The 25096-nt window shown below is 42.7% G+C and overlaps 2 protein-coding genes and 1 non-coding gene across 3 annotated transcripts; 1 reads left to right on the forward strand and 2 right to left on the reverse strand.

Moving 5' to 3' along the window:
- Positions 1-586: 586 nt before the first annotated feature.
- rpl30 (ribosomal protein L30) lies at positions 587-4611 on the reverse strand. The gene is made up of 5 exons (XM_006635983.3): positions 4553-4611; positions 4389-4437; positions 2741-2886; positions 1739-1869; positions 587-682 (listed from the first exon to the last, which is right to left on the reverse strand). The coding sequence occupies exons 2-5, from the start codon at positions 4407-4409 to the stop codon at positions 633-635; spliced, it is 348 nt and encodes a 115-aa protein (XP_006636046.1). The 5' UTR covers positions 4410-4437; positions 4553-4611; the 3' UTR covers positions 587-632.
- LOC138241647 (small nucleolar RNA SNORA72) lies at positions 1005-1137 on the reverse strand. Its single transcript, XR_011190905.1, has one exon. It is a non-coding gene; the product is annotated as a small nucleolar RNA SNORA72 (small nucleolar RNA).
- A 5691-nt stretch (positions 4612-10302) lies between the features above and the next one.
- LOC102695022 (neuromodulin) lies at positions 10303-24929 on the forward strand. Its single transcript, XM_006636108.3, has 4 exons — positions 10303-10889; positions 19971-20549; positions 21149-21256; positions 22109-24929. The coding sequence occupies exons 1-4, from the start codon at positions 10796-10798 to the stop codon at positions 22123-22125; spliced, it is 798 nt and encodes a 265-aa protein (XP_006636171.1). The 5' UTR covers positions 10303-10795; the 3' UTR covers positions 22126-24929.
- The last annotated feature ends 167 nt before the right edge of the window (positions 24930-25096 follow it).

Consider the following 25096-nt stretch of genomic DNA (forward strand, 5'->3'; position numbering starts at 1 on the left):
TTCTTTCTGTCCTACAAGTGCCCTATTAGCACTTGATCTCACGTCATCAGTTATCCAATTTGGACTGGAATCAAAGATTCCAGTTAAGAACATCACTGGAAATCCACACTCTCCCAAATCAGAACATGGGAAACTAAAGGAATAGTGTGATTACAAAGAGACCAATCTGTCCTGCAGTCTGACCATCTTAGAGTATTTGTAGCAAACTGTACCCAACTTCTTGCACAGAAAGAAACTCACTGTATCCAGAGCTGAAAGGGACTATCCTCATGAAGCATCATCCAATTTGTACCAAACAAAATATTCAGTTTAACAAATCTAAGCCTATCTTGAGTGGCAGCACATTTTTCTCAAATTACCGTTTCAAAATGTAGTTTTTAAATAAAACTCGGCACCTCTTAATCCTACATTAGGATAACTGTTTAATAAAGATGCCTATAAAAAGCTACCTTTTGACATTTTAATTTTTCTGATATGTAATGTGGCCTTTTTACAACCCTCCTAAGCAAACTCCTACTTCAGATATTGGGCATAAAAGAATTAACCAGAGAAGAGCAGATATTAACATCAAATCCAAACCACAAAGTTTCTTTCCACTGGTTTTATTTATAACAATTTGGGAAAAGGTGACTTTACTTCTCGCCCTGCTGCTCTGGCATACTTCTGATGATGTCGGAGTCACCTATGAAGAATAAAAGCAAAATTAGGTAAACTGTGACCCAGTGTTTATCCAACTGTTATCTGCTATTATGCACAATAAGTTAAAATCTCTAGCAAAAAAAAGCATTCTAAGGTTTTCAAAAAGTGTACTTTAAAAAATCATGGTTGTATTTTGAAAGAATCATGAAAACAAAAGGACTACATAAAATTTAAAGGATTTTTTTAACATGCAGTGTCCTGTAGTACCTTTTTAAAAGTAAATTACTAAATTATGGTATGCAAATCCACAGCAGTTTATTGCTAAATATATAACTATCGAATATGTCTAGCAAGACTGCACATCTAAATGTAACCAGCAGTACTGAAAACAGAAAAGACACCAAGCCAGTTCTGTGGACACTCTGAAGGTGTTTATATAGCGAATGTCTAGCCCTGATCTGATCACAGACAGACCAAACAGGCGAGAATTATTCGCAGAGAATGGCAATTCCTAATCCAAGTGCAGGTACTGATGAGCTGAAAAATTGCTGAACAATGCTCCTATACTAAATTATTAATTTCATACTTTTAGCCTGTTAAGAGGTTTTGCCAGATTTATATTGGTTTAATCCTTTCTGAATGGCATTTCCATTAGTTGAGAAAGCCTCAACACCAATGAGAAATTTAATCCTCTTTCCTTCTGCTTTAAATTTGCTGCCATCATAACATCAGAGGCATTGGGAATGACAAAACACCTGGTTTAAGAAAATCCAATACCGTTATGGCTAAAATTCTAATCAAAATGACAATATAGCCCAGAATTTCTAAATTGCTGCACTGATGGGTGTTGAGCCTACGATAATAGTGCTCTCAAATTATGAAACAGATCTTGTTGGGAAGATTTAAAAAATGAATGCTTTCAAACTTCAGTTATGATTATACGTTCTTTGAACAGTCTTATAGCACATTTAATACCCTTGATGCATTTCAGCACATTCTAAATAAATGAAGTATATACTTCAATAGCTAAAGTATTGCTGCTAGCTAAAAACCTCAGCATTCCCACACAGGCCTCACGAGATAGAAAACATGAACTCACCAGGGTCGATGATAGCCAGTGTGCATACTCTGTAGTATTTACCACAGGCTGTGCCAAGTTCAATGTTGTTTCCACTGTAATGATGGACGCCAGTCTTGGCCAACATGGCATAGTACTCAATCTCTGATTTCCTGCAGGGACACAACATTAACATTAAACAACAAGCAAGATTCATGGTAAGAACAAAGCAACTGTAAAACAAACAGCACCCTGGGTTCAGTTTTGGCTTTTAAATCTTAGAATAGTGACGTAGAATGGCATTCAATTAAATTACCAAGACTCAAGCCCTGTGAAGCCACACCAAAAACACTGCAAAAACCTTAAGATCAAGCTTCCTTAAATAACCTCATTAAAGCATTCCAACTTCTGAAGCAACACTATGAGCAGTAATTGAAGTACTAAGAAGATCAACAGGGCAATTCTTTGCTCTACACGTCTTATTTTTGCCTTTGTGTGCAAGAAACACACTGACGTGGCCAGCTGTCTGTATCTAGAGCACATCTAGCCTCTACCACCATAACTGGTCAGTACTTTCTAGTACAACACCTCTCCCTTTTCTACCTGCTGGAACTTGAGCCCAGCAAGAAAAAAATAATGAGAAGGCTCCACAAGACACAGTTAAATATTAACTGTTAAGAATAAATAAGAACCCTCCCCCCCCTCCCCATCATCAACTTCAGTTTGACCAGCATTAAAACACAGGAATGGAAACGGACTCCACAGGTCTCAGGCATGTGACAGTTTTCATACTACTACCACTGTTCCTGTTCATGCATTTATGCCCTTTTTATATATGTGTCAATGTTAAAACATGACTACAACTAATGACAGTAATGTTGAAAACTACCTACTGCTAATGATCTATATTTGCCTTTCTTACCTGCATTTAACTTTGCTCTATAAATTCAATACCAATGAAAAAGCCAAACCGAAGCCAGATTCGTGGGTTAAATCGAAGTGACTGAGGAAGACTGACAGCCTTCAATCACTACTAGATTTTACCTGAGGGCGGGGCAGTTGTTGGCTAGGATGACCAGCTTGGCTTTGCCCTGGCGGATCATCTTCAGAGTCTGTTTGTACCCCAGCACATATTTACCGCTCTTCATCACCAGCTGGAGCCGGGAGTTGATGGACTCCAGAGACTTTTTCTGTGAGCAGGAAAATGATACATAACGTTCATGAAATCCTCAGGAAATGCAGCAAAGGGACATAAAGGCCGTGAGTGAGAGGAAGCCCATCTGCCCCCTGGGTCTATTTCTCTATAGCAGGGGTGTCCAGTGTTTACACTGTGCAGATCATTACTTAAATACTTACCCAACTCATCACTGGCTTAACTGCACCAGGTTAGATTATCCCAGTTCTTAGGGTGCTGGTCTTTAACAGGGACCTTGAACACCCACAAGGACCAGGACTGGACCTTATACTCTACAGAGTCAGAGGGCTTCTGGTTTTTCCTCCACCTGTGCTCTTAAGCTACCTAACTGAACTCGTCACTGGCCTAAGTGGACAAGATGAAGTTCTTCAAGTAGGGAGGTGCATCGGCTGCAAAGGAACAAGTAAAGGTTTATTCCCTGCTGAAAAGAGAAGGAACAACGTTTCAGCTGTGGAGCCTTCTTCGGGTGCCGGAAGACCCTTCCCATCTGAAGAAGGCTCCACAGCCGAAACGTTGCGTTTCTTTTCTTCTCTCTTCAGCACGGAATAAACCCTTATTTGTTCCTAAGCTGGATATTATTCTAGAGACCACTGAAAGCTGCTGGCCAGCAGCCCCTGAGGTGTCTCGCTCGGCTCCTCGCCAGTACCAGCTGTACTGGGAATGCAGCCCGCTGGAAACCCGCTCTGGGAAGAGGGACACGTTGGTGTGCCCAACCTGCCATCTCCCGAGTGTCCCTGAGAGGTGAGGGAATCAGGGCCCCCGGCAAACAGAGGAAGAACATGTACTCTACTGACACTCTCGGACAGCTGAGCTCCGAATCGAACTCAGGGCCCGGAACACTGAGGCCCCAGTGCTCCTTAAACCTGACCGCAAGGCATTCCGAGATGATTCAGTAAAAGTACGATGCATTCCGCCAACAAATATGGTTTTTAAACTTCACGCTACCTCACGCTTAACATGAACAGAATATTAGCACGTCCTTTATTTCTGGGAATCACTCCTACACTCATAAATATCAAGTACCTTTTGACAAACGTAATTGAGAGATATTACAACAAATCCTTATTAAAGACGTGTAAATAGTAACAACCCATCGGATATCGATTATACAAAATACGAGCTGGTCACGACATATAACCACACTTATATTTTATTATGTGACAATCTCTATCTTTCCATTAAAAGAACAGGTCCAGAACAAGCAGAAGCAATCCCCTTTACTGAATGTGTGCCTGCAGTCCCAAGGCAGTGTCGGGCACCACCGCAGCTCCGATAGCGAGCAGGCGTGCTCTTCCACAGATACGCCATTAATTGCAAAACATTATGTACTTTCAGTGTTTCAAGCCTTATTAACTCCCCTCGTCATTTCACACTATGTGTTCCACAGTGAAAAAAATAAATTTTAACAGAAAGGACAAACTCCCAATACGTGGCCTAAAGACATCGGCTCCACGTGAAGCGCCAGACATCCCCACCGGCTGCAGCTCTCAAACTCACCGTTTTCTTGGCGGCCACCATTTTCGCGGTTCAGTGCGTTCTGGCCACCCTAAACACAAAACACAAGAGGTAAGAAACTCGTTTTCGCTAAAACGCGGCATCAACCCCTCGGCGGGCTCGAAAATCCATCATAAATTAATAACAAAATCCGGAGCGCAACTTACCGAACTTGCACGTCAAAAATGGCCGCAGAGAGAAAGGAAAGATTTCCCAGCATGCCCAGCCCTTCTGCAGGCTCGCGCCAGCCTCGCGAGAGGGCGAGTCCGAAAGCAGGAAATGGCTCGAGCCACGAGACGTTCCCGACAGGAACTGGGCATCTGATTGGCCAGCATGTCGTGAGTCTCAAAGACGTCAGAGAACGCTTCTTATCCCAAATCCTAACGGAGGCTCAGGGACGCTCTCTGATGTGCATCTGAATTTTACTTTTAACGAAAATTACATAGTCTCTTCGGTTAATGTTGAGGAACAAGTCAAGGCTTATTCGATGCTGAGAAGTGAAGAAAAGAAAAAACAGGTTTCGGCTGTGAACAGATTGTTCGTTTAGATTGATGTTTGAGAGTTAATCAGCGAATAGATCCGTGCGTGGAAACGTGCTGTGTATCTGCCGATATTATCAGAGCCAAATACTTGTACAGAAGTGTTCCCAAGTGATTAAGGGAAAAATGCATTCCCTTGTGTATAATTACCTTCTGGAATACAAATGTCTTGAATTAAAAAGCCAAGTAATGCACACTTGTAATGTGGACCTTATGTGTCTATTGTATTACCATAGGCTGAAATGACTTTATGTGTTTAATGACTGGAGACGATGGCAGTTAAGAGCATGTTGATCACCTCACAGATCTCTCTGAGAGTCCTCGGATACGTTATTTACATTCATGCCCTAGTGGAGTAGTCATCTTGAGCAAGGTTTCCCAGTCCCGAGGTGCAGACACATTTTCAGCGAAGCTTCATTCTTCATGTCACTCGACAGTGCTTTCACAGCAGTTTTACAGCTTCTCCCAGCTCTGCATGTGCTGCTGTTCCCCACATTTCAGAGACGTATAATAATTGCATTTAGGTAGTGCTTTACATATGAGGGGGCACCCTCTGTATCCAGCACTCCAGTGAAGTAGATGGAATACTTCCTGGGTTGAACAAATCAGACAGGTTGATAGGATGTTCACAGCTCTTTCTTTTCATGGTAGGGGCCTAATAAACCACAAACACATGACCAATAAAGACCTCTGTCAGAAGTCTCCATACATTTTGCCCCTTCAAACTAAAGAGTTTCAGTACTTTTGAAATTGGTTCAATTGGCCCAAATGATTACAACTGGATTCCTTCCATCCATTTTCGGCTTTTTCCAAGTCCGGGTCACAGGAGAGACAGCCTGTACAGGACACCAGTCCACCACAGGGCACACACAGACACAAACACACTCACAAAAGGGCCCGTTTTTCCCAAAAGCCAGTTAACCCACCAGTATGTCTTTGGACATCTGGACTGTGGGAAGAACCCATGCAGACAGGAAGAGAACATACAGACTCCACGCAGACAGTACTCCAGGCAGAGAAGAACTGTACTGACCTTATCAAAAATAAAAATAAAAACTTTTGAGTTGTTCTTATCTGTCAGGATTTTCCCGGTATAGACCACACTGTTCCAATACTGTTGGGGGCACTCTTATACAGTATATCCTTTCATTTAGCGGGATACTTGTAAGCAGGTCCTATACTACAGTCCACCAGATGGCGTTATACCGTTTTTCAGGTTAGTACACTAAAAAGTGATGATACTCTATTGGGTTGTTGCTCAATAGATTTGTTTTGCAATTGCGTTATGTGAGGTATTAAAAATAAACTGAATAGTGCACTAAAATGCACTGAAATTCTAACTCTTTATTTTCATTAAACAAAAACGTGAGGGTTTTTCAGGTTTTCCTCAATGTGTTCTCAATTTTTTAATTTTAATTTAAGTTCAGTAGGTAGTTACACGTATTTCTTGCTGACTTTGTCGGAATTCTGACCAATACACTCCGAACGGTATTGTCTTTACAGCTTCCCTTGTCTCAGAGAACTCGATTTTGATGTTAAACAGGCTGACAGAAACTGTCTCATGAAAGAGATTTGATATTAAATAGCACGTTATTACGTGACATGGAAAATGGCTGCTTTCAGAACATGACGAAATATAAGAACACGTACACTGATTTTATTCTGCGTTACAGTTGCCAGGAACTAAGGTGGATATGCACAGTACACAGCTCTAACTATATATCCAAAAATATGTTGTTTTTTTTCCTGTCGATTCTGCTGTTTTCCTTGAAGTTGCATTTAAATAAATAAGAAGCCAATTCAAACAGGAAAAAAAATGAAGGAGCCAGATGTTGTTCAGAACAAGACAGGATATTAATAATAACATCACTTTATTAACCCTTTACAAGGTCTTGCATTGAATCTGTCTTTTCACATACTGCAACTTGTGTGTCCATGAGACACACAGACAGGGAGAGAGCAGGGTCAATCATTGTACAGCACCCCTGGAGCAGTTGGGGTTAAGGGCCTTGCTCAGGAGCCCAACAGAGTAGGATTCCTCTGCCAGCTGCAGGATTTGAACCAGCAACCTTCCAGCCACAGGTGCAGATCCTTATCCACAGAGCCACCGCATTATAACAAAGTCTTGTATTTATGTGTAGTGTTCCTACCGGCCAGCTCTCACCAAGAAAACAATGTCTGAGCTTTATGGCAATAAAATAGCACCTGTGAACTCTAGGCTGTTCCAAAATTCAGAAAAACTGTTGCAGCAAATTTGACATTAATCATATTTTTTAACAACAGGCACAAGATCGCAAGCAGTTAGCCAAAATGAAATAGATGTCATGTATTGCACAGAGGAAATGAAAAAGAATGCCATTTCTAGTGGAACACCACAGCTGGTTTCTCAGAAAATCTGCGGAAATAAATGAGTCCTATAATGTTTGATTTATGTAACAGACTGGGATTTAATAACAATGTCAGGTTATTTGGGATAACCTAGAAAATAATGAAACCTGTGTCTGCCTGCCTGTATGATATATACTGAAGGGAACGAAAGCAATCATTGTTTTATTTTTACAGCTTAAAAAACATGTTCTATTTTGTTTCCCTTCTTCCATCATGTTCCCCCTCGCTCTCTCTTGCTCTCTGCCATGACGTGCAAAGGGATCTGTTTTCTGCCCATTGCTGCAGTGCACTAATTGTACTGGACAGATGGATCTGACTGCTGGGCTTTAAAGTCTCCTGCTTGTTTGCACTCTTGGTTCACTTCTGTGATCGAAAATGACAGCCTTTGTGCAAAGACAATGAGAGGTATTTGGATGCTAAAAAACTCGGAGCGCCTAGCGTTTCCACACCCAGGTTACTGTCATGTCTGGTTAACATCTGTGCGCTGAGTGCTGCCTCCCGTGAATCCACTCAACAGCCTTTTCGACAGAGCAAATTCCCTGGAAAGGTGCATCTGTCATAAAAAATAACATAGTTGTGGAGCACAAGCTGAAGAGAAATGCCAGCTGTGCATTTATTCTGTGAGAAGTAGGTTTACCTGTTAAGGACCTGATGTGTTTTTCATTCCTTCCTACCACGGAGTTCCTGGAGACCTAGCTTGCTCACTTTGTGAGTTTTTCAGCACAACTCTCAATGCCTGACTCTCCTTAAGTCAGGCATTGAAGACCTGTCCCTCTTCCGTTTGAGAGAGGAGTATTGAGGTGTCCTTGTTGAAGGGGGGGTCCCCTTTGCAGATGGAGCTTGCAGAGCAGCTAAAGGCTTCCCTCACACAGTAGGACAGTATGTGCTTGTACACACCTAGAGGTATAACTGTATGGTGTGAGAACTGGAACTGAGGAATCACCCCTGGGACAATGGTAACTCATGGGAAAAGGGTGTCAACCTTGCGATTCAAACGACTTTTATACTAAAATGTATGGAGGCTCCTTACAAACTGACACCTGTCAAAACTGTTTGTTTTTCGGTCTGCTTGCACCCTTTGTTGAGTTTCATTTCAGCAGAGTGAAGGCTCGTTAATGAATGAGGGTCGATGACAGTCAACAGCAGGTCCTTGAAAATGTCCGCTTGGTGTGAACTGGAGCTGCCTGAGGGACTTGAGGCCTAACGTCTGCTAGGGGTTTGATGGCAACACGACAATCATTTGACACACCAGAGCCCCTCTGCAATCCAAGTGGTGAATGAAGATTGAGCTTTGCATATTATGAAATAAACCATAAGGGACCAATGTTACACTTGCAGCAAATGCAGGGAAAGCAAAAGGCAGGTGGAATTTAGGATCAAGAGGAAGCTCTTTGTTATTTTTAGTTCTATTGACCCCCCCATGGTTGTCAGTCAATTAGACTCATCGCAGGAATCGCGCATGTCTAATCTAATCTAATAATAATAATAATAATAATAATAATAATAATAATAATAATAATTGCTTACACTTATATAGCGTTTTTCCAGACATTCCACCCAAAGCGCTTTACAGGTAATGGGGACTCCCCTCCACCACCACCAGTGCACAGCCCCACTTGGATGGTGTGACTGCAGCCATAGTGCACCAGTACACTCCCCACACACCAGCTCTCAGCGGGGAGGAGAACAGAGTGATGAAGCCAGTTCAGAGATGGGAATTATTAGGAAGCCAGGATTGGTAAAGGTCAGGGGGAAATTTCGCCAGGACACTGGGGTTAAAACCCATACCCTTTTCAAGAAACGCCCGGTTTTAACGGGACTTCGGTTTTACTTCTCATCCAAAGGACGGCACCTTTTTACAGTATAGCCTCCCCGTCATTATACTGGGGCATTAGGACCCACACAGACTGCAGGGTGAGCGCCCCCTGCTGGCCCCACTAACTCCTCTTCCAGCAGCAGCCTTAGTTTTTCCCAGGAGTCTCTATTCCGGGTACAGACCAGGCTCACACCTGCTGAGCTTCAGGGGGCTGCCTGCTGTGAGTTTCAGGGTGACAGACCTGCTGGCAATCTGGTTTCTCAGTGAGAACTAACGCAGAACAACGTGTAAAGACTGGACCTTAAGTATGGAGTTTTGTTTTATCCGGGCATATGTTTGACTTCAGATCAAATAATACTTTTACATTAAAATGATAGGATTGAGAGGATGAATCCAGAATAATTACGCAGTTATTACTTAACATACACGAGTTGCAACAGTCATCCTGTGAAAAAAGTCATTAATAGTGTAATTATTGGTTCAGCTGCGGGATTATGTTCAAATATTGAAAAGTATTGAAAAGTGTAACTACAATGCAGTACCACCAGCAACATGTCACAATGTGGTTACACATCTAAACTTCAAGATATTACGCATTTCTAACATAATAATTACATAATCCACTACCTTATTGGTTATTTGATTTCTAGGAAAATACAATACCCTATTTTAAACTGTAAATACCACACAATTACGATCACAGTGTTTATATACTATAAATAATGTACCTGTATTACGAAGAGTGCCCCCTTCTACAATCACCAACGCCAAACTCTACTCCTCAGCGCTGGTTTGTATGCGAGTAGTTGTGAGAAAGCTCTGGTAACCAAACATTTACCACCCAAGGGTTTGAAGTTAAACGTTTTGTAGAAGAGCTAGTGTAAAGAGCCAGTGGACGCTGGGTCCAGTCCGGGGAGAGTACAGTCCGGGAGCACTACAGAACCGGACCTAAAGAACTACAGAACCGGAGAATAAAGATTAGGCGGCTTTATCAGCGGCTGTAACTGTTAAAAGCTCTGACTGGTCTTAAAACTTCACATTACCTGCACCCTGTTTGAATTATTCTTTCGAATAATGACGGGGGGAGGGGGTCGTCACCTATTTAATGACGTATTCAAATATCATATACACCCACCGTGGTCTTTCTCCGTCATCTCACGGGTAACTTGACAAACACGACTTCAAATAATTTCACAGGCTAGCTTCCGCAGGGGGTTGGAATTCAACGCCATACGGTATTAGTTTACAAAACAGCACCACCGGGCGGGTGCTATTGGCCGGCCTCGGGTTCCCTCAGCCCTCCGGGCATTGTGAACTTCTAACTTGGGCTGAATTTGGATACGCCCGCTCGCCGACTCGCTGAATAATGTAAATGTCCTCAGGTTCTCAGAGAGACGCGGCGCAGCTTCCCCTGATCATATGGTAACGGATCGTAGCTATTCGCAGTCCGGAGGATGAGCACGCAGGTCATGCGTAAAGGAAAGGTTAATGGGGAATAAAGATGTTAAGCTTCTGCTAAAAATCGAGTCGAACCGGATGGGTTCGTGAACGTCAGGCTGCCGGCGTGTTTGCGCTAGCCACAGACGACGCTAGTTAACCTCGCTGGAGGTGCAAGTTGTTGAATTTGCTTTTGGTTTGTTGCCTTTTCGCTTCTGCAAAAAAATAAAATGGGATGCTCGTCAAGTACCCAGACCCTGTCGCAAGAAGGGAACAGACCGGGCACGAAAGCCGAAGAAAGTAACGGAGCTAGTAACACAATCGGTAAGTGTGAAAGACGTGCAGCTTATTTGACTGCAGGAAAATGCGTGTTACTTGTTATATGAAAATAGACCAAATATTCCTGTAAGTCTTAGCAAGTCAATTGTGGCATGAAAGAGTGACAGGTCTTATTGTACTTAACTCTTCTGAATTGTACTGACGTTATGCCTGGTTGTGGCGTGCTGCTCACCAACACAAAACACGCGTAGAAGTCGTTAAAAAAGTTTGTTTTTGAAAAGATCAAATTGCCACATGACTTAGTAGTTACGAAACGGCACGGAAACGTGTGCCGTGTGATTTATGCCAGATCCACGGTATAAACTAGAAATCCAATACTTCAGTTCTCCTGCATTTTAAAATAACCAGGTTGATGGTTATGTTGAATAATTCAGGAAGTTGAACTGCAGGTTCAAAGCTTTTAGACTTAATGCATAATTACTGTAATTTCACCCATGCTTTAGCAGACAGTCTGATTCAGTATATTTTGGAAGAGGGATACATTTGGAAAGGGTCTTCATTCGTCTGGACTTATGGAAGTGTTTTCATAATAAAAGGTGTCAGGGCGTCTTTTTATAAGCCGTCGTGCACAGAAACGTGTTCCCGGTGGGGATGAACCATTAAATGCGTATGTGACCGAAACTTCTAGTTACATTCATTCTCCATCCCATTCGGTTTTAGAAATTATTCTGAAATGTAGGAAACTGATTCTTTAACAATCCAATATATGCGGGCCAGGCGACACAACCTTTTACAGTTTGTTTATTGATTTTTCCACGTTTCTTGAAAAAGATATAGACCTTTTACCACTATCTAATTTAACGTGCATACTCATAATCTTGATTTCTAACCTGTCGATTTCAGTTACTCGTAATGTTATTCATAATTGTGTAGAACTAAGTATTCTGTAGTCTAATTATGAAATTTTGCATTACTTGTAAAACCTGTGCAAAGCCATTCATAACTTGATTGAGAAATGTGTATTTCCTGCAAATTTTAAACCTACATATCGTATATATTTTTATCCGTATCACTTGTATTTTTTTAACTTGTGTAATGCATTATACAGTGAAAGCTGTTAAAAGTTACTTGATGATAGCTTATAGAACAACTGCGGATCTTGTTGTTAGTGTTTAAACATCAAGCCAGAATTTACGGTGCCAAACTCAGTCAGCCAAGCTCACCAGCGGCGCCCTTGACTCCGGCCGGCTGGTAGCTGAGCTCAGCTTGACAAGACACCCTTCCAAGTCCTTTTGGTCTTGTCTTGTCTTGTCTGTGACAGCGTCTATGCAACAGACCCCAGTAGCACACGGAGCACCCCGACTGAGCTCTCTACAAGCCCCGCCCACTACTGGGCGCGACCCGTTTTGTTAGGCGTGCTTGGCGTGAAGGGGGCGTGACTGTGTGTGTCTGGGCGTGGCTAGGCGTGTCTGGGCGTGGTTGGGAGTGGTCGCTGGAACACCCCAACAGCACCGCGCCAGCTGCTTGGAGCCAGTCCAGCTTCAAGGAACGCTATTGTATCTGCATGAGCTACAGCTCGTTCAGTACTTTCACACACACAAGTAACTGCAGTAAACATTTTTTTAAATTGAATTCAGAAGCTGTTTATTACAAAAAATGACCAGGAGTTAAGTCGCAGGAATGTAGGGGCTCTTGATTGGGCGTTTTGGAAGTTTTTTAATTTGTATAGTACGTAAAAGGTGCATTTGTTTAGTGTCAAAACGTAACTTTTCTTTGCACCTTGTTTCCTCTCAGTGTTTGAAAGCGTGGTGATGTGTCAGCGCCTAAGGTTTCCACCAGGCTTAGAGTGCGGAAGCATTTTGGAAAGTGTGATGTTAGACTTCACTGCTAAAATTAACAAGGATCATCACGTTCACTCACAATAGTAATTGGCCAGGATGAGAGTTATAGAACTTCTTCTTGGATGGTCCAGAGTTTTGTGTATGTGTGCTTCCTTGCTAGTATCCTGAAGGCTGCAGGTCTGGGTTCGAGGCTGTACAGCATACTTGGCAGAGAGGGGTTGAGGCTCAATGTAGTTCTTGGGATGCTGGGCACCCGTGGCCCCAGAGCAAGACTGAGGCTTATCAGAATGAGTTTTGCCTGCCCTTTTGCATCGGTGTCACTGAACACCAGATACCAGCAGTTTAAGGTGTATAATTACAGTGAGTAAATAAAAAAAACCCCACTGTAGATCAAGACTGGGCCTGATGCACAATTCAGCACAAGCATTTAGTATCGTCATGCCTCCCAAGGAGGTGTACAGCTGTATGTACCTGTAACAACAAGTGAAACATTGCAGGGTCTAAAAGGGAATATGACGGCTGATCCTTTATCTGTTTTTTTGACACGAACCAGATGACACAAAATAAAGTTAAGGGGATGTGCATCTTAAAGCTGATAACAGGAGGCACGTTTTATACAAAGTGCTGTGGAAGAAGGTAAACAATCATGTTGTCAAAGCTGATAACCTGGTTTCTTTCAAGACATGGCTGGATGAGATATTCAGGTCAATTAGCTACTAGAAACTGGATGGGCTAATGGGGCCAGATGGCCTAATCAAGTACTGCAAGAAATACTGAATTTTTATCTGCATTAAAACACACACACTGTTATTTAAACAAGCAAATAATGTTTGAGTGATTCAACAGATTTTGTGGTGATTTTCTAAAGTGATGGTAAAACTGCAATTGTGTACTCTAACGTTATGTACAATATGCAGTGAAGGCCCAGTTATATTCTATTTCTGTAGCCCTTTGCATTGTCAGTATGTAAGAGCACTCTGAAAAAGTAGTTGATAAAAATAAAAAAGAAAGTTTTAAATTAGTTGAAAAGACCGTGAAATTAAATTGAATAGTAGTTGTTTTTTCATCTTTAGCCTGGACATGTTTATAATGAACTTGCATCAAAACCATTAAAAAATTGTCAGAAAACATGTTCGGGGTAAGAATTGAACATTGGATTCATTAACTAATAATAGCAGTCTAGATAGATGAATGGCCGCCTCCCGTTTATCACCTTATTTTTTGTTTTTGTCCTTATGTTCTTGCATTTTTCAGATTAAAAGAGGGATATTGTAAAGTATTAAGTAAGGTAGTTTGCTGTTTCTGAGAGACAGTTCGCATAGCCCATTGATGTAAGCCGTTGCCAGAACAAAAAAGCAGTCAGAGCCGATGGAACTCTCCAGCAATACCACAGAAAACATGCTGGTGCTTTAAAAAAACGAGAAGGCTTTATTACGACAGTCTTGTGAAGCAGTTCTTTGGGCCTTACTTTCATACCTAGAAGATTGAGGGTTCAGATTCCACCACGGGCCTTGTGGAAGTTCACAGGCAGCACAGATAAAAATTATTTTGGATAAAAATGTTAAACCAATAAATTAGTAAGGATTGCAAAGAAAATGGAAGAGCAGCCTACTGCTTAAAACCCCTTGTGTGTTAAATGTAAGATCAAGGATTTGGTGTTACACTAATGAGCAGGAGTTACGTGCTCAGTGTGTTCCATTTGTTCAGAGATTCTTTGACACTGGTGGTAACAGGCGTTTCGGTTTCCTTCCCATTATTTCACCACTTTTGGTGTTAATTCATATTAAAACTCCAATCTGTTGATGCGATTTGAAATTCCAGCTTATTGGCTTGTGTGTCCAGCAGGCACTTAGATGTGAACCAGGAGTAGTTGGAACAGAAAGTGCTCATTTGGACTGATAAGACAAACAATGACCACACTGAGGTCGCTGGAAGCTCAGGTTGAAGGAAATCAAATGGCAGCTGTTCATGTGAGCTTCTTTGGCCTGCAGGCACCACGCACCGCCTGCAGAATTTGATAGGAAACTGGGTAAGCAAATGCTGCTCAAATGTGTAACTTTTTGTAGCCGATTTTTCTTGTCACATAATCCTGAAAGACTGATAATTCAGTCTCAGATGTAAAATTATTCCCGGTCATTTGCTTAGCTTTGAATACTACTGCTTTCTCCCGGCCACAAGCCAGTATCTACTGAAATTTCCAACACAGGTTTATTGTCCAGTAACGGTAGTGTCCTACATTATCACTCACAATTGAACTTTTCAGGAATCCAACGGGAGGCAAACTGTATTGCCTTTCTGAGTGCAATAGAAATTCAAAGGAAGACTTGTGCATACAACAAAAGTGAAATTGACATACTTGTATTTTAGGAAACTGGTAAACGTGAATAGCCTGGGATTTCACACCTCTGCAGAAAACACCCAACCTCTTTTTTGTTTTGGTCAGGTTTTTCTGAGAGTTTCGGGTTGTAACATCTAATTTAGTGGTCTTCTACAGGCACTAGATAAAAGCTCTCTGACCTCAGGATCAGATAGGCAGCACAAAAACATCAAATCCAGGTCTGCCAGCAGAGACAGAGAAAATGCCCCTGCAATTCTACCTTCTAAACAAGGCCTCAATATACTGTATCCTTAATGATATCGGGTGTCAATCCTGGTGAGAAACACGACTGTGGGTTTAACACTTAACTTAGGTCCACTTCTAACCTGCAACCAGTTTAACCCCTGGAGATCACGGCTGGTGGATGGGTGATTCATCAATCCCCATTGAGCTTTGCAAGCAGTGCCTTGCAGAGGTAACCAATGTGCGATGTGGGCAGGGAGTCACTCAGACAGACCCGCTGCTGTAATTGTTGGGAGATTTAAAGTTATTTAAACCCATATTTGGTGCTTCCACCAAATATTGAGTTCCTGGGTCTGAATACTCAAGCCTTCATCATATTTCAGTTTTTTTTTATCCTTAGGTTTTTGCTGATATTTACTGTACATTTCTTACCCTTTGAAGTCCTCAGTCTGAGCATTCAGGTTTTGAATAAAATGTTCAGTATAAAAATGTGCACCATTCCCAGGGGGTGGTGTGGTGATGGAGTGGCACATTGGTTTGCACTCTTGCCGTGCAGTGCTGGGGTTGTTGGTTGAGTTCCAGCTCTGGGGTACTATCTGAACGGAGTTTGCATGTTCCACCCCGTTCACATGATTACCTCTGGGTGCTCTGGTTTCCTTGTATATTCCAAAGATGTACTTGTTTTTTTCTATCACAATAAGCTTTATTTCACAAAAAAACATCTCACAATGGGTACGCACTTTAACAAATTATTAAACTGACATCAATTAAAAACTTTCTTAATCAGGTGATTGTCCATGATCAATCAGTGCAAGTGGATGATGAGGCTGGATTTGCACAATGAAAGAGTCCCTCCAAGCTCTTCCGCTTGCTTTTGTCCCTGCCTTTTCCTTGTCCCATCTCCAAAACTGCGGTCGTCCAGTCCTCCGCAGTAGCTCAGGGAACAGGGATTTTTTCTTTAGTCCCTGTACAGGACCCACAGTCCCTTCCAGCGCTCCCACAAGGTGTGCTTGTAGGTTAAATGGCTCCTGGGAAAATTGTCCCTGCCATGAGTGGGAGTTTGTGCCTGTCTGCCCTGCAGTGGACCGACACCCGATCCAGGGTGTATCCGTGCCAGGATAGATTCCAGCTCCCTGTGGCCATGAATTGGATAAAGCCATTAGAAAAGGGAGGGATGGATGGGACAATACTTTTGCAAGGAATTGTAACATAACTGTTACAATTGTAATATCGTAACATAATAATCGGTGCATTTGTTTGATTAAAATAAGACAAAAAAATCGATCGCTCATAGCAATTCTTCTCTGCGAAAGTGTTTCCACAGACAGGACTGAAGGACATCTCACATACAGGCATTCGTCTGATAAGAGGTCCACACGATAGGAGTGAGGAGCTATCTCTTCTGTCAGGAGTGTCCATTTCTGAAAACGTTTACTTCCAGAAGCAGGGTTTTGTAGCCCCATTCCGGAGTCCTCTCATAATTTGACCAGGTCTACAGCCCCTTCCTTTCTACCTCCAGGAATGATGTATTATATATATTGCCTGCACAGACCATGCACTAAATGAACTGTTTCAGTCATTGCTTTTCTCTGTTTCCTTTCCCACGGTGATGGGGGAGTCTTTGTGCGGTGATTATCCATGGTTGATTATTTTAGTAAGCACAAGGACAGGAGCATGTTGGGATTCTCCTGACATCTCCTTTCCTCTCTTGGAATGGAGGGGGCCTGTGACGTGGTGAGAACAGCTCATGGTTACACTGCAGTAATTAGAAAATTAACGGCATTTGCAGGTCTGTGGGCAGCTGAACAGAAGTGCTTTTTCAGAACTGCACATGTCACGATAAGTTCTCCCTGCACACCTTGTGTAACAAGTGACACACCACACCTTCCCTTTAGGTGAGAGCCTAGAGGACAGTATGGCTGCTTCTGTTTGAAAGCTTCATTTCGAACATGCCATTTTCACTTACTGTCTCCAAATTCACAATCTGCAGTTGGGCAACTTAAAGTTACATGCATTCTTTTTTTCTGCATGATCTACAGCTTGACACACAGGATAGGAACACAGTGCAGACTCTCACGCATAATAGATATTTTACATCTCCTGTATATTCCCCTTTGATTTGTTGTATAGAACTAGGATTTTTAGGAATAAGGATGTACCCGGGAGATGACAATGTTTTCTGAGCGATCCAGATACTGGACTACATGCTGTTCAGACCTCATATTCATCTGGCTTCAGAAGACTTCAGTCATCACAGGCAGACTGGACAGCAAACGCAAAACCAGCTGCTTTTTAGAAAGGAAATACTGGTATTTGACTTTGGAAGACAGCTGAATACCAGATGTGTATTCAAGAAATAATCACTCATGAAGCTGGGTTTTGGGAAAACGCAACATTTTTGCCACCTGATAGGTTGCATTTTATTACCAGTAAATGGGAATAAGAGGAAAGGCACTAGAAAGGCTCATCTTCCCTTTCTTAAATGCAAAAGCTGACCACAAAGTCAAATTACCTGCTATTTTTTGTGATACGGCTTTCTGTTCTCTATTAACAAGATACCAGACCTCATTTGGCTTCTGACCAGCGAGAGAGATTATGTACTCTGTGTCTGAGCACCCCTGAATGTGGCTGGTAGAATGGAAAACAACATCTGTCCAGAGAGTTGCAGCTATCTGAGGGACCCTGTGGTGGTTAAAAATTCAAAGTACAGAGTTCATAAGAACACGAGAGGTCATTTGGCACTTCTGACCCATTTGGTATTTAGTAGATACGGGGTAACATCCTTAATGGTGACCATTAAACAGGAACATTAGGTAGGAACTTATTTCCTATAAGAATCAATGGAAATGCAGCTTTTTCTTAAAAGACATCCTGGTGTCAGCTTCAACCATGTGCCTGGGCAGGTTGTTCCACACTCCCACAACCCTTTGGGTAAAGAACTGCCTCCTTTATGAGGTCACCTATGCCCAATGCCAGAAATCACGTGCTTGTCATTTGGGTTGTTCCTGAGTGGGGGGTTTGACTAGTGCCTCAGGCTTGCACAGCACAAACCTCTTTCAGAAGCACCCAGGACCTACACTGCTCAAATCAGACACAGTGTTAAAGGTCAGTAGCTTACTGCTGTCCCTCTGGGGCCATCTGAATAAGGCATAAGGAAGGTGAGCTGTTGTCATTGTGCTCAGAATGTGCAGTTTGGAACTTAAATACGGATTACGTAAAATGCATTTGAGAACTGTGTTTCAAACGAATCCTTTAAGAGCCTGATACAAACAGCCACATTTTATCTTCCCACTGCATGTTTATTGAGAATCAAATGCTGATTTTTGAAAAAAAAAACGAATAGGAAAATGCTCCCCCGAATAACAGCAAACACTGAGAAACCAATCTTTGTACAGCAAAAACAATTTGGCTGTAACTTTTCCTGGAAACCTGCTAAAAAAAATAATCAAAAAAGGCTTTTCTTTAAGGTCAGGCAAAGTCGTCGTACTTGTTGACAAAAATTAATTCCGCATTCCCCACTGGATTAGCAGTGATCTTTTCTTGCCAGTGCATGAAGAGCAAATGAAATTCAAAAGACCTAGAAAGAATTCAGACTGTGCACATCAAGCAGATAAGCACTTGGCAGACAACATTTAATATAGACACACACAGAATGTTACATGCAAGTAGCAAAAACAGTTCAGATACTACATGGGGGAAGCACTGAGCTTGATGAAGCTGTTGATTCATTATTTTCAGCTCCCAGACACTGTACAGAAGTAATACAAAGGGAAAATTATGGTGTTAACTGTTTACAGTTTAAAGCATTGAATTTATATAAAGGGGTGTTATGTTAAAATTGTACAATGCACAAGTATGCCTTCGTGTAGACTGCTGTGTACAGTTTTGTTACAAAAATGCTGCTGCTGCTCTGAAATCAGTCCCAAAAAGAGCCATTACCCTGCCTTCCACCTGTATGCTCTGGCCCCCCATGACCTTGAATTGGAAGAAGCAGTTAGAAAATGGTTCAAGTGCAGAAACAGAGCATTTGAAGAAAAAAAAAACGTTTTAAATTAGAGTAACTCGAGAGAAAATATTCATATATTAAAAGAGGAGCAAATAACACTACTTTTGTTTTTATATATTGCAGCATGATATGTAGAAAGCTAATTCCACCAATAGTATTGAATAAAGTAACCATCTACACCAAAGTGACTGATGTGAGCATTAAAATCAGTTTTTCATTAATTTATTCACAATTGCATAGAGCACCAGCATGTTAGTACATAGCGAGACAGAGTGCTGCCAACAGTGGAACCATGTTTACTGGACATAATATACTGAGTCAACCTTTCTATTGCTAAAACTATTTCAAAACCCCCACAAGGCTGTTTTTTTCATCCTTTTATTTCACCCTGTAGCTCAACTGAGAACACTTTTATTTACCAGAACGCCCTGGGGACGCACTTACTGGAGCTGTATGAGAAAAAAACCTCGCGGGGTTACAAACACAAGTGTCTGACACACTTGTAAGGATGTGAACCCGCACCTAGTCCAGAGACCCGACAGCTGCTCCACTCTGCTGTCTTGAAGTAGCGTATATGCTGTAATAAGGTAGTAAATAAGCTAATTTGAAGAATATGTCATGAGCCAGGAGCTAACAATCTGATGTTCCTTTATAAAATGGTAGTAACCTACGCAATTTCTTTCCCCTCCTCTTTTCCCTGGGGCTGCTTATCCCAACAGTGGCTCAGAATCAGAACAGAGCCAGTGCTGAGGACTGTGAAACTATAGCAGACCAAGTTCCTCTTCCGATCCAGAGTTTCGAGGATATCCCCTGCTCACAGGACCAGCGGCACTGGTTCAGTGCGGAGCCCCCGGGGGCAGTCCCCGAGAGTCCCCATGACACCGAGCCCCCCCAGGATGACACAGCGGCACTGTCTGAGGCCCCCGCAGAACTACAGCTCCTTGCTCATGCGCCCGCAGCCGCCGAGCAGCAGGCCGAGGCGGAGGAGACGTCCGCTACCCCGGGGGCCGCCGCCGCCGTCGTCTCTTCGGGCTGCGCGACGCCCGACCCAGAGGACGAGCCAGACGCGCCCGGCGCTCCAGACGCCGAGCCGCCCGGCGAACCCGGGGCTCAGGACGCCGCCTCAGAAGATGACCCCGCGGGCAAGGAGGCGGCAGACGCCAGCGCGGAGGGCAGCGCAGAAGACTCGTCCAGCTGCCCAGCCGGGGAGTCAGAGGTGACACCAGTGGAGGCCGACATGCCCCCCGCCTCCGCTGAGACCGCAGAGGAAACCCAGACCTCAGAGAGCCAGGTCGAAGGTACGAGCAAAGGAAAACGTGTCAGAACCTCTCAGCTAGGTTTCTAGCGGCAGTCGCCCCATTGAATGCATTTAAACCCAAGGTTTGCCAGTACAGAGAGTGAACACCACCAAATCAGGTGCTTTGTATTCAAGATCTGCACTGTTAACGGCGGCCCATTTTTAATCCGTATTTAAAGAAACACACGAAATACTTGTCAAGTAAATGAAAACAGCTTTGTAAATCACTTATGTTTAAAAAACCCTCTACACATGCTGTCCGTTTTCTAATAGTTTTGACATTCCAACTCTAATGATGGGAGAATCAAACAATAACGTTTGTTTTTAGCTCCGTGTTGCTTTTTAACTTCATTCCCCAGTTACTGTTTACATTTTACCGTTATTGTGGTTTGAAATGCACTCATCAATGTCTTTCTAACCCTGAAATATAACATATAAAAATAGCATTGCAGCTCCCCTTTAAATGACTACAGTACCATGGAGGAACTGCAACAGTGGAAGAATTCTCCCAGAAGGGAGCCCACAGATGTGTACGGTTCAGTCAACCCCAAGAACCTGTGTAGTACTGGTGCTCTCGTTCCCTCTGCCGTGTGTTTCTAGGCGAGACGGGGGAGAAGGTGGAAGAGGAGACACAGCAGGAGACAAAGCCAGCAGAGCCGGCAGACACGGAGCAGGCAGAGGTGGAGGAGCTAGTGGACACCCTCTCTGGTGAGAAGAGAGCTCTTCCCTGTGCAGGAGATCCAGATGTCACGGCGCAGTTCAGGCTAGTTTTGATATGAGTGTGTTAGAGAAGGTCGTGCGGAGAGCAAGGAGAGAGAGACCATGTTTTCTGATCTCTCTACTCTAAATCTCAAGCACTTCCAGGTGCGCTTTATATATATGGGGCCAGACACAGCCACCATCAACCACAGAAGTCGCATTTAGGACAAGAACACGGCATGTATTGAAACACAGAATGTAAATTGTCATGGTATAAGAATATTTTAAATACCAAGGCAAAATATAAAAAGGGTTTGAGAATGTCGCACATTCTTTTAGCCCACCACATAAATGTGGTCTGTCCTCTGTCTTGAACATTAAGAGAGCTATGTTAAGACCCAGACACAGACACACTGATTGAACCCGATGATGATCAAACTTGGCACACAAGAGAGCATGTTCTTGCTCAGCAATTCCTGACAGGCCTTCTTGCCTCAGCTCCTGCCCAACAGCCATTTGAACAAGACGGGCCTCATCTCGTCTACAGTCGAACTCTCTCGTGACCCCCGGCTCCTATAGGACCCTTTCCATTATCTTAAAGAAACACACCAGTGAGCGTCCGCATTTTAAACCCCAGAGGTTTCAGGCATGATGATCGTTTGTCAGGAGCACTGTCACGTACCTGCATTGGGCCGCAAGATGCTGCTCAAACCTAATGGTATTCGTTATTCAGAAATATAAGAAAAGAATAATTCAGTGACTAATGTGAACGTTCAAGTGGTTTAGTGTCCATTGCCACTGGCCTTCAGTATTAATCTCCAATGAGGATTCCACCTCTGAGCTGTTTTGCTTGTGTTTCAGCTACCAGCGTGGAGTAAAGAAGCGAAGTCCTCCTCACATAACCATCCACTTTTAGTCATCAAGGAGCAGAAGAACCTGTCCTTCAGGAAAAGGAAGCAAAAGGGGCTTTTGGGGACATCGGAACTCCGACAAAGAAATGCAGCAGAGTTAAATGTGATCTTTACCTTTGCCAGTTGCCAAATTGCAAAGCAGCAATTCTCACACGTTTTTGTTACTGAAGACATCACTGTGCCTTTTTTTTGCTGAAAATGGGGGCGAGGGTGTTTTGAATCTTGTACATATCGTTTTTGCTTTATTAGCTGCATAGGTACTGTTTAAAAATGTTCGTGCTATTATTGCTTTTAAAAATCTTATCATTTTGAGAGTTCACATTTTATTTGGAATTAAACCGCCTGATAGGTTAAAGAACAGGGAAGAGGCAACTTAAGGAGCTTTGCTTTAATGTTCCTTCTGAATTAAATTTAAGGCAAAGCACCATCACAGTCATTTAAAAATAAAGCAAGACTGTAAATAGATTGAGTGTCTTTAACATGCTGGATCCACCTGGTTCAATGTACAACCTTTCACAAAGGTGCTTGGTCCCCCTATTATGATGTGAAATAAAATGTAATGTAAAGACAAATCTGAAACACGATAGGTTTTACATTAATATATTTGCATCTTTTATAAGGAGAGATTCCATTTTGAATGTAAGCCACCATGCTCTGTTTGATGACTGTCTCTTCATGACGAATTAACCAGATCATAATTGGGAAAGTGGAGCTTCTGAAGAAACCATGAATCTTTTCAAACCAGGAACTTCGAGCAAGGAGTTTCAAGTGAGATTGTATTTAGTTATAGGTCTGCGGCTCAAAATATCTGCAGCCAGGCTTTCAGATAAAGAGTTCCACATTGTTAACTTGTGAAAAAAGCCCCTTTCACCTTGCTGTTGGCTGCCTGCTTCCCAGTTAAAAACACTAAAGCTTTGCTATTAGCTGTAACAGTTAGTTTTGGCTCACCAGTCTCTCAAGCTCATGTGAGAGGAGACACTGATCATGCAACATCCTGAGCACATGGGGGATATTGCAGCATGTTTATTTTGCCAGTTTCTGAACAAGATATCCTGATAATAGTCAATACAATGCTGATGTATAATTGTGCAACACTGATATTTAAAATAAGCACGGTTAATGATAATAAAACATCCGACTTGAATACCAAGAGGGCAATACTTTTTGCTAAGCTGTGATCAAGTGTAGAGGCACTGCAAATCAGAATACTGAAAACAAAGAACACTGTTATTATCCTGGGCTGTCGTTATAATCTCCATGTGCTGCCAGTGCAGCCCGGACTATCCCATCCACTGGTAGTAGGGGTGTAACCCCGGCGTCCTGGCCCCATTCCCATTGGCCCTTACCAATCATGGCCTCCTAATAATCCCCCTCTATGAATAGGCTTCATTACTCTGCTCTCCTCCCCACTGATAGCTGATGTGTGGTGAGCGTTCTGGCGCACTATGGCTGCCGTCGCATCATCCAGGTGGAGCTGCACATTGGTGGTGGTGGAGGGGAGTCCCCATTACCTGTAAAGCGCTTTGAGTGGAGTGTCCAGAAAAGCGCTATATAAATGTAAGCAATTATTATTATTATTATTATTATTATTACTGTGGTCAAAGGGTCCCAGGGGGACCCCAGGATCTTAGGGTGCAGTTTGCAAGGGGTAACTGATCCCCAGATACAACAACAGGGACCCCATTCACCAGCTGGGTGTCCCCTGTTTCAGCCCAATGCTGAGCCAGTGTCTTTTCCCCGATTTCGTGGCAGTGCTAATCCCTCCCAGTCTGGAACAGAAAAGGCTAATGCACACTTTTATCTTTTTTTCATTATTGGAATTCAGCGCTTGCTGGTGCTCCCAAACACTGATTGAATCTTAACTTACAACAAACTGCATGAAAAGATACCACCAGCAATAACATTCATAACACCACTGCTAAGGATGCTGTTAAGGGGGATGAAGGGTTTGGGTCCTGTAGCAGTGTACCCAGGAGCTAGCTCCCAACACATTTAGACTGGACTCTCATCTTCTTTTAGCTGTGTTCCCAAAACTGCAGGGGACACCGAGAGACCCTGCGGTGTGTTCCGTTGTTCCAGGACAGTGGAGTTATTTTCCAGCCGGTGTCAGAATCGCAAGTCTGTCAGCACTTACAAGTTCCATCTTAACACTCCCTTTTATATTTTAGATTTTAATGTTAATGTGCTGTTTTTAATTGGTGCCTACCAGTCTATATTCTTTTAAAGAGCCTTAAAATACTGTGTTGTGAATGGTGCTGTATATAAAATGATTTTGTCCTTTGCAGGCTCTGTGATAGGGGGCCGCAGGCAGCAAAGCAGGATGAACAATTCCCAACTGGGCGACAGAAGTTTAAATCCAGACATTGAGCAGAATTGGTTCAAGAAAGGTTTCGGAACTGTATTTATACTTAGTATGGTACAAAACGCAAAAAGAAATTCCAGCAGTTGAACCTAGGTTATTGGTCAAAACTGCAAACCATAAAAAATGTGGAATAACCTTGGACAGTGGTCTGGAATTAGCTGTTAACATGTTTATTCAGCATGAACCCCATAGATTAAATCTGCCATAGCCAGATACCTCCATTCCACACCACTGACGAATTCAGGACTTTCCCAAAAACCAAAACAAAACTTGTGAGCGTTTCTACTTAATTGCTTTTACATTTCTCACTCCCCTGGTCAATATCAATACTAGGACCACTGATCAAGTGAAGAGTCAGATATAGATGAATAATCTAATATCAAATCTAATAAACTGTAGTGAAACTGAATCATCACTGTCAGTGATTAATTACCATTTCAAAACAGAACCACAACCATCCCTCTCCCCTGCAGTAAGTGTGTTTGCCTTGGATTCTCTCACACACCCATGTCAAGGACACCTGCACCATCCCACTATTCAATCTGACATGAATAATTGAGGCGGTGTTAAAATAAT

This window comes from Lepisosteus oculatus, chromosome 10, assembly GCF_040954835.1.
Source record: "Lepisosteus oculatus isolate fLepOcu1 chromosome 10, fLepOcu1.hap2, whole genome shotgun sequence".
NCBI classification, from domain to species: domain Eukaryota; kingdom Metazoa; phylum Chordata; class Actinopteri; order Semionotiformes; family Lepisosteidae; genus Lepisosteus; species Lepisosteus oculatus.